This window comes from Engystomops pustulosus, chromosome 9 (genome assembly GCF_040894005.1).
Source record: "Engystomops pustulosus chromosome 9, aEngPut4.maternal, whole genome shotgun sequence".
NCBI classification, from domain to species: Eukaryota; Metazoa; Chordata; class Amphibia; order Anura; family Leptodactylidae; genus Engystomops; species Engystomops pustulosus.
The window spans coordinates 94,816,609-94,826,476 of record NC_092419.1 but is presented as its reverse complement, the minus strand read 5'-3'; the positions used below and the strand labels follow the sequence as shown (position 1 = coordinate 94,826,476).

The 9,868-nt window shown below is 45.1% G+C and overlaps 1 protein-coding gene across 3 annotated transcripts in view; it reads right to left on the bottom strand.

Moving 5' to 3' along the window:
• Positions 1–100: 100 nt before the first annotated feature.
• LOC140077059 (uncharacterized) overlaps positions 101–9,868 on the bottom strand; it is a 12,633-nt gene continuing 2,865 nt past the window's right edge. For 2 of the 3 annotated variants that reach the window (XM_072123918.1, XM_072123919.1), the window contains exon 2: positions 101–3,750. In XM_072123918.1, the coding sequence (XP_071980019.1) occupies positions 2,258–3,750 (1,493 nt within the window). In that variant the 3' untranslated portion in view covers positions 101–2,257. The remainder of the gene's footprint in view (positions 3,751–9,868) is intronic. The other variant, XM_072123920.1, reaches the window with a different exon arrangement.

The following is a 9,868-nucleotide window of genomic DNA, read 5'->3' as shown; positions in this document are numbered from 1 at the left end:
GGCGCTCACTTACTTATTGTAACCCTCTCTTACTGTGCCCTCCAAGCCCCTCCCCCCCCCCCCGCCTTCCTGAGGAGAAGCTTCCTCTTATTTACCCCCTGCGGCTTCCCCTCTTTTAGTGTCAACCCAACAGTTCCCCCATTGTTGTACCCCCAAAGTAAAATAATAAGCACATATATTCACTTTTCCACGTTCCTCCACAGGAGTTCTCCTCTGGTTCTGCTGTGTGTAGCAGTGAAGCCGGCATGCAGGGATGACATCATCACCTAGCGCCGGCTGCTCTGCTACATACATCAGGGGCACAGGGATAGTGCAGGGAGCTGCCGTAATCCGCTCTCTTGGCCAGTGTGTAAGGGGCCTTAGGTTCTTCACATGCAACAGACCGTCTGTGAAATGACCCAAACCGATTTTGCGATTTTGCTACGGCAGGGGATTGAAGGTCAGTGGCGAGACTCCATCATACGAATACCGCACGTGAAATATTTTTTTCCGCAGAAATTTTTATTATCATTTCAGAATTAAATTTTTATTTTTGCGCCAATAACCTGAATCTCCATCTATTTCAGACGTAAGAAGAGGTTGCGTTCTCCAGTGTAGATCCCGCTCACATCAGTTATTATACATACAGAAAGGTGAGCAACATGGTGAAAAACTTTCCAGTTATGAACCAGAAGGAGCAGTGTCTATATTCACATTCTGTATTCCGTTGGGACTATTAAGAAGGTTATTATAATATCTGATGTGCAAAGCTCATCAGGATGATCATAGGATAGTTACCACCATGGGGTAATCCCCTGTGTTAATGCAAAGGAGATGAGGTCATTTAAAAAGATTTTTTGGGCTATAGAAGAGGTCCTTAATATTAGATTAGTGTGGTCCAACACCCAGCGCCCCCATAAATCAGCCGGGACAGAGAATAGGACAGGGAGCAGACAGCGCTGTTCTCTGTGTAGTGGTCAGACCAGGTTACTGCATTCCAGCTCCTGTTCATTTGAATAAGAGAAAAGCTGCAGTGACCCGATATAGCCACTACACTGAGAACGGAGCTGTCTGCTTCCTGTTCCATTCTCTGTATAAACGCTGCTGAGAACAGCTGATCAGTAGGCTTTGCCTGTTGTATTCCCACCCATCTGATTTAAGGGTAATGCATTAATATTTTAAGTATGAAAGACCCCTTTAAGTGTAGCTATGGTTATGCCAGGTCCATATGTGTATAGAGTCACAGTACTGTATATCTTTTTAAAGGTCATGTTGTTGGCAGTCTTGGAGGTGAGATATCCACCAAAGTTTTCAACTAAAGGCCCATCTCTTATCCACAGAAAAGGTGATATGTTTCTTATTACTAGGAAGGGACTCCAGCGATCAAAAGAATGGGGACCTACAAGTCCTCTGAAGTGGATTACAAGGACCTGTCTACAAAGAAGCTGTCATCAGAAATTGGCCTAATAAACCACTACCAGAATGTCATCAAGCAGCTGAACACCATCATGTCTATTTCATGACCCAGTGCTGTGGCATCATCCAGATAATCAACTTTGAAGTGAGATGTATTTGGTTCTAGAAAGTCAAGGAGGCGGAGAGTTTAACACTGAAGTCAAGCTCTCCTCACCTCAGAATGACCTCTTCACTCTAATTGATGGTCCTGCATCCAGCCACATCACTAACCAGATCTCCTGAAGTCTGGTTTATGGTGTCAATCACAGGGGAGGAGGCGTTCAGAGGCAGGGAGAGCTTGAGTTCAGCGTTGAGTGTTGAGCTCTCTGCCTCCATGACTTTATACAACCAATTTACATCTCACTAGTTGTCACTAGTTCATCTCAAGTTGATTTTCTGGATGATGTCATCACAGTGGGCCTCAAAAAAACAGGATCTAGAAGGTGTAAAGCTGTTTCACTACATACAGATAGTGGTTTATTAGATCAATTTCTGATGACAGGTTCCCCTTAACATTTACTTCTATGGGACTTCATGGCCAAGACCCACTGCCAATAGAAGTGACTAGAGCAGGGATCACACATTCACACAACCAGTCCGCACCCATTGGCGGGGACTTTGTGGACCATATTATTAGGACTCTTGTACTCTACGTTACACATAGCGTCCAAATCACTATTATTAGTGTAAACCAAAAACCGGTCCCTGGACTAATGACATGAAATAATGTGAAGAACAACTTGGTGGTGACAAAGTCTTTATGTATGTGCTCGACTTGTCAATTCTTACATTTTCCAGTGTATGTTTTAGGTTATTATACCAGTTAGACCAACACAACTTCTATCGAGTTCCCATCATCTACGTCCAATAAATTTTGGCTTTCCTCACAGGCCTTCTGTCCATGTCTTTTCTGTTGGGGCTTAGAGTAAGACATCTGAGAGCAAGTTTTGTCCGTCTGGTGACAACTCTCTGACTGGTCCTTCATATGGACCTGCTGGTGACGCTTAAGATCACTGGAGTCTCGGAAAGCGCTGCAGCACGATGTACAGGTATACCGCCGCTCTCCGGAGTGCATCTGCTTGTGCCGGTAAAGGTGTGTGAGATGCTGAAATGTCTTCCCACAGATGGGACAAGTGAAAGGACGATAACCTGTGTGCATCAAGTAATGACGATGCAAGCTGGAAACCCGGGTGAAGAACTTGCTGCATAGGCTGCATTGTAACTTGTCTCTGCTTTGCTTGTCATGTACCGGGTCATCACTTTTGTCATCTTTCCAATGTGAAAAGTCTTCTTCCCTCTTCACTTCATTAGAGTCTTTATTCACAGTAGACTGAGGAGAAGGCAAAGGGGTAACCTCAGGACTATGGTCTTCATCTTCATGTGCTTTTGTGTCATGCCAGGTGGGGCGCTGATCACCCGTATGAACACGTTGATGCTTTAACAAGTCACTGGTGTCTCGAAAACCTTTCTGGCATAGAGAACACTTGAATGGTCTCTCCCCTGTATGGACCAAGTAGTGGCGCTGGAGATGGGTGGATTGTCGGAAGGATTGATTGCAGATGTTACAGGTAAAAGGTTTCTTTCCCGTATGTATGACCGCGTGCTTCCTCAAATTAGAGGAATTGTTGAAATGTTTCTTACACTCGACACACTCGTAAAGTTTCTGCCCCGTGGGTCCAATCTTTAGGTGAATGGGACGATGAAAGTCAAGTTCTTTCTTTGTTCTAAAAGATTGACAACAGAAGGAGCACTGAAATTCTTGAGGAATCTCCTCATTCTCAGAAGCGGATGTAAGCGTATGACGAGTGTCAGGGCTTTGCACCATCACATGCTTTTCCTTATGCCTCCTCATATAACAGATGCGGGAAAAGCTCTTCTGGCATATGGGACAGCTGTAAGGCCTCTCGCCTGTGTGCACCCGGAAGTGAACCCTCAGCTCAGTAGAGTCCCTAAATCCTTTGGTACAAAAGGCACAACGATAGGGTCGCTCGCCCGTGTGCACCAAGCGGTGGCGGCCAAGCTGGGATTTTTGTCGGAAGCTGCTGCCACATATATCACAAACATAAGGCCTCAGACCCGTGTGGATGATTTTGTGGCGCCTCAGGTTGGAAGCATCAGTAAAGCAGCGATCGCACATATCACACTTGTATTGCTTGCGTCCCATCACTAAGATTGGTTGATTACTGGAGACATCAACTTTTTTCAATAATTCCCCCATGGAAAAGGGGCTGTTATCCAGTTTGGCTTGTGCCGCCTTCACACTGTCCAGCATGTCACTCAGACACGATGTGAACCCCTCCATCATCTTGTCATCTACTGCAACAAGACAAAATGTAGCATTAAAATACATCCTGTCCTATAATAATAAAAAAAGCCCAAACAAGTCAAAGAGTTCTGTCCGGCATACGTGATCTTTACACTTGCAGGATTTTGTGGTCCGAATCTAACATACAGTAACATGGCAGAGAGTAGAACTGTGGGCATCACTTCTTTTACTTCTGATGGTAATGACATAGATGTAGCTCATTAGAGAACCGCCAACCTGACCCTACACCAATCAGCTGTTCCAGACATCTATAGACTGGACACAGCTGGAAACAGATGGTTCTGTGCACTGTATCAGTGATCATACAGGGGAATGCGCTGCTCTTCTGATTCAAGATGGGGGGGGGGCAAAGAGTATATGCTGGGGACCTGCAGCTCAGCTATTTAAAGGAAGATAGGCAACCCCGGCCCGAAAACCAACTTATTAAGTAAACGGACAAAATATTTGATAAATGCTGTGTACCAAATTTTTATGCAAACAAATTTTTTTAATACATTTTTTTTCAAAATTTTATAACAAGGATCAAGATTTGGGCAGGTACCTCTCACAATAATTCAGGCAAGACTAAGAACCATAAACAAGCAGAAGAAAGAAGAGGGATGGTAACAGTGGGGAATGGGAAAGAGAAGAAAGAAGAGGGATGGTAACAGTGGGGAATGGGAAAGAGAAGAAAGAAGAGGGATGGTAACAGTGGGGAATGGGAAAGAGAAGAAAGAAGAGGGATGGTAACAGTGGGGAATGGGAAAGAGAAGAAAGAAGAGGGATGGTAACAGTGGGGTATGGGAAAGAGAAGAAAGAAGAGGGATGGTAACAGTGGGGTATGGGAAAGAGAAGAAAGAAGAGGAATGGTAACAGTGGGGTATGGGAAAGAGAAGAAAGAAGAGGGATGGTAACAGTGGGGTATGGGAAAGAGAAGAAAGAAGACGGATGGTAACAGTGGGGAATGGGAAAGAGAAGAAAGAAGACGGATGGTAACAGTGGGGTATGGGAAAGAGAAGAAAGAAGAGGGATGGTAACAGTGGGGTATGGGAAAGAGAAGAAAGAAGAGGGATGGTAACAGTGGGGTATGGGAAAGAGAAGAAAGAAGAGGGATGGTAACAGTGGGGTATGGGAAAGAGAAGAAAGAAGAGGGATGGTAACAGTGGGGAATGGGAAAGAGAAGAAAGAAGAGGAATGGTAACAGTGGGGTATGGGAAAGAGAAGAAAGAAGAGGGATGGTAACAGTGGGGTATGGGAAAGAGAAGAAAGAAGAGGAATGGTAACAGTGGGGTATGGGAAAGAGAAGAAAGAAGAGGGATGGTAACAGTGGGGTATGGGAAAGAGAAGAAAGAAGAGGGATGGTAACAGTGGGGTATGGGAAAGAAAAGAAGGATGGTAACAGTGGGGTATGGGAAAGAGAAGAAAGAAGAGGGATGGTAACAGTGGGGTATGGGAAAGAGAAGAAAGAAGAGGGATGGTAACAGTGGGGTATGGGAAAGAGAAGAAAGAAGAGGAATGGTAACAGTGGGGTATGGGAAAGAGAAGAAAGAAGAGGGATGGTAACAGTGGGGAATGGGAAAGAGAAGAAAGAAGAGGAATGGTAACAGTGGGGTATGGGAAAGAGAAGAAAGAAGAGGGATGGTAACAGTGGGGTATGGGAAAGAGAAGAAAGAAGAGGAATGGTAACAGTGGGGTATGGGAAAGAGAAGAAAGAAGAGGGATGGTAACAGTGGGGTATGGGAAAGAGAAGAAAGAAGAGGGATGGTAACAGTGGGGTATGGGAAAGAGAAGAAAGAAGAGGGATGGTAACAGTGGGGTATGGGAAAGAGAAGAAAGAAGAGGATGGTAACAGTGGGGTATGGGAAAGAGAAGAAAGAAGAGGGATGGTAACAGTGGGGTATGGGAAAGAGAAGAAAGAAGAGGAATGGTAACAGTGGGGTATGGGAAAGAGAAGAAAGAAGAGGGATGGTAACAGTGGGGTATGGGAAAGAGAAGAAAGAAGAGGAATGGTAACAGTGGGGAATGGGAAAGAGAAGAAAGAAGAGGAATGGTAACAGTGGGGTATGGGAAAGAGAAGAAAGAAGAGGGATGGTAACAGTGGGGAATGGGAAAGAAGAAAGAAGAGGGATGGTAACAGTGGGGAATGGGAAAGAGAAGAAAGAAGAGGGATGGTAACAGTGGGGTATGGGAAAGAGAAGAAAGAAGAGGGATGGTAACAGTGGGGAATGGGAAAGAGAAGAAAGAAGAGGGATGGTAACAGTGGGGAATGGGAAAGAGAAGAAAGAAGAGGGATGGTAACAGTGGGGTATGGGAAAGAGAAGAAAGAAGAGGGATGGTAACAGTGGGGAATGGGAAAGAGAAGAAAGAAGAGGGATGGTAACAGTGGGGTATGGGAAAGAGAAGAAAGAAGAGGGATGGTAACAGTGGGGAATGGGAAAGAGAAGAAAGAAGAGGAATAGTAACAGTGGGGTATGGGAAAGAGAAGAAAGAAGAGGAATGGTAACAGTGGGGTATGGGAAAGAGAAGAAAGAAGAGGAATGGTAACAGTGGGGAATGGGAAAGAGAAGAAAGAAGAGGGATGGTAACAGTGGGGAATGGGAAAGAGAAGAAAGAAGAGGAATGATAACAGTGGGGAATGGGAAAGAGAAGAAAGAAGAGGGATGGTAACAGTGGGGAATGGGAAAGAGAAGAAAGAAGAGGGATGGTAACAGTGGGGAATGGGAAAGAGAAGAAAGAAGAGGGATGGTAACAGTGGGGAATGGGAAAGAGAAGAAAGAAGAGGGATGGTAACAGTGGGGAATGGGAAAGAGAAGAAAGAAGAGGAATGGTAACAGTGGGGTATGGGAAAGAGAAGAAAGAAGAGGAATGGTAACAGTGGGTATGGGAAAGAGAAGAAAGAAGAGGGATGGTAACAGTGGGGTATGGGAAAGAGAAGAAAGAAGAGGGATGGTAACAGTGGGGAATGGGAAAGAGAAGAAAGAAGAGGGATGGTAACAGTGGGGTATGGGAAAGAGAAGAAAGAATAGGAATGGTAACAGTGGGGAATGGGAAAGAGAAGAAAGAAGAGGGATGGTAACAGTGGGGAATGGGAAAGAAGAAAGAAGAGGGATGGTAACAGTGGGGAATGGGAAAGAGAAAAAAGAAGAGGGATGGTAACAGTGGGGTATGGGAAAGAGAAGAAAGAAGAGGAATGGTAACAGTGGGGTATGGGAAAGAGAAGAATGAAGAGGAATGGTAACAGTGGGGAATGGGAAAGAGAAGAAAGAAGAGGAATGGTAACAGTGGGGTATGGGAAAGAGAAGAAAGAAGAGGGATGGTAACAGTGGGGTATGGGAAAGAAAAGAAAAAAGAGGGATGGTAACAGTGGGGAATGGGAAAGAAGAAAGAAGAGGGATGGTAACAGTGGGGAATGGGAAAGAGAAAAAAGAAGAGGGATGGTAACAGTGGGGTATGGGAAAGAGAAGAAAGAAGAGGGATGGTAACAGTGGGGAATGGGAAAGAAAAGAAAGAAGAGGGATGGTAACAGTGGGGAATGGGAAAGAGAAGAAAGAAGAGGGATGGTAACAGTGGAGTATGGGAAAGAGAAGAAAGAAGAGGGATGGTAACAGTGGGGAATGGGAAAGAGAAGAAAGAAGAGGGATGGTAACAGTGGGGCATGGGAAAGAGAAGAAAGAAGAGGGATGGTAACAGTGGGGAATGGGAAAGAGAAAAAGAAGAGGAATAGTAACAGTGGGGTATGGGAAAGAGAAGAAAGAAGAGGAATGGTAACAGTGGGGTATGGGAAAGAGAAGAAAGAAGAGGAATGGTAACAGTGGGGAATGGGAAAGAGAAGAAAGAAGAGGAATGGTAACAGTGGGGAATGGGAAAGAGAAGAAAGAAGAGGGATGGTAACAGTGGGGAATGGGAAAAAAGAAAGAAGAGGGATGGTAACAGTGGGGAATGGGAAAGAGAAGAAAGAAGAGGGATGGTAACAGTGGGGTATGGGAAAGAGAAGAAAGAAGAGGGATGGTAACAGTGGGGTATGGGAAAGAGAAGAAAGAAGAGGGATGGTAACAGTGGGGTATGGGAAAGAGAAGAAAGAAGAGGGATGGTAACAGTGGGGAATGGGAAAGAGAAGAAAGAAGAGGAATGGTAACAGTGGGGTATGGGAAAGAGAAGAAAGAAGAGGGATGGTAACAGTGGGGTATGGGAAAGAGAAGAAAGAAGAGGGAATGGTAACAGTGGGGTATGGGAAAGAGAAGAAAGAAGAGGGATGGTAACAGTGGGGTATGGGAAAGAGAAGAAAGAAGAGGGATGGTAACAGTGGGGTATGGGAAAGAGAAGAAAGAAGAGGGATGGTAACAGTGGGGTATGGGAAAGAGAAGAAAGAAGAGGAATGGTAACAGTGGGGTATGGGAAAGAGAAGAAAGAAGAGGGATGGTAACAGTGGGGTATGGGAAAGAGAAGAAAGAAGAGGATGGTAACAGTGGGAATGGGAAAGAGAAGAAAGAAGAGGGATGGTAACAGTGGGGAATGGGAAAGATGAAAGAAGAGGGATGGTAACAGTGGGGAATGGGAAAGAGAAAAAGAAGAGGGATGGTAACAGTGGGAATGGGAAAGAGAAGAAAGAAGAGGGATGGTAACAGTGGGGAATGGGAAAGAGAAGAAAGAAGAGGGATGGTAACAGTGGGGAATGGGAAAGAGAAGAAAGAAGAGGAATGGTAACAGTGGGGTATGGGAAAGAGAAGAAAGAAGAGGGATGGTAACAGTGGGAATGGGAAAGAGAAGAAAGAAGAGGGATGGTAACAGTGGGGAATGGGAAAGAGAAGAAAGAAGAGGGATGGTAACAGTGGGGTATGGGAAAGAGAAGAAAGAAGAGGGATGGTAACAGTGGGGAATGGGAAAGAGAAGAAAGAAGAGGGATGGTAACAGTGGGGTATGGAAAGAGAAGAAAGAAGAGGGATGGTAACAGTGGGGAATGGGAAAGAGAAGAAAGAAGAGGAATAGTAACAGTGGGGTATGGGAAAGAGAAGAAAGAAGAGGGAATGGTAACAGTGGGGTATGGGAAAGAGAAGAAAGAAGAGGATGGTAACAGTGGGGAATGGGAAAGAGAAGAAAGAAGAGGGATGGTAACAGTGGGGAATGGGAAAGAGAAGAAGAAGAGGATGTACAGTGGGGAATGGGAAAGAGAAGAAAGAAGAGGGATGGTAACAGTGGGGTATGGGAAAGAGAAGAAAGAAGAGGGAATGGTAACAGTGGGGAATGGGAAAGAGAAGAAGAGAAGAGGGATGGTAACAGTGGGGTATGGGAAAGAGAAGAAAGAAGAGGATGGTAACAGTGGGGAATGGGAAAGAGAAGAAAGAAGAGGGATGGTAACAGTGGGGAATGGGAAAGAGAAGAAAGAAGAGGGATGGTAACAGTGGGGTATGGGAAAGAGAAGAAAGAAGAGGGATGGTAACAGTGGGGAATGGGAAAGAGAAGAAAGAGGATGGTAACAGTGGGGAATGGGAAAGAGAAGAAAGAAGAGGGAATGGTAACAGTGGGGTATGGGAAAGAGAAGAAAGAAGAGGGATGGTAACAGTGGGGTATGGGAAAGAGAAGAAAGAAGAGGATGGTAACAGTGGGGTATGGGAAAGAGAAGAAAGAAGAGGAATGGTAACAGTGGGGTATGGGAAAGAGAAGAAAGAAGAGGGAATGGTAACAGTGGGGAATGGGAAAGAGAAGAAAGAAGAGGGATGGTAACAGTGGGGTATGGGAAAGAGAAGAAAGAAGAGGGATGGTAACAGTGGGGTATGGGAAAGAGAAGAAAGAAGAGGATGGTAACAGTGGGGAATGGGAAAGAGAAGAAAGAAGAGGAATGGTAACAGTGGGTTGGGAAAGAGAAGAAAGAAGAGGATGGTAACAGTGGGGAGTGGGGAAAGAGAAGAAAGAAGAGGATGGTAACAGTGGGGTATGGGAAAGAGAAGAGAGAGGATGGTAACAGTGGGGAATGGGAAAGAGAAGAAAGAAGAGGATGGTAACAGTGGGGTATGGGAAAGAGAAGAAAGAAGAGGAATGGTAACAGTGGGGTATGGGAAAGAGAAGAAAGAAGAGGGATGGTAACAGTGGGGTATGGGAAGAGAGAAGAAAGAAGAGGGATGGTAGACAGTG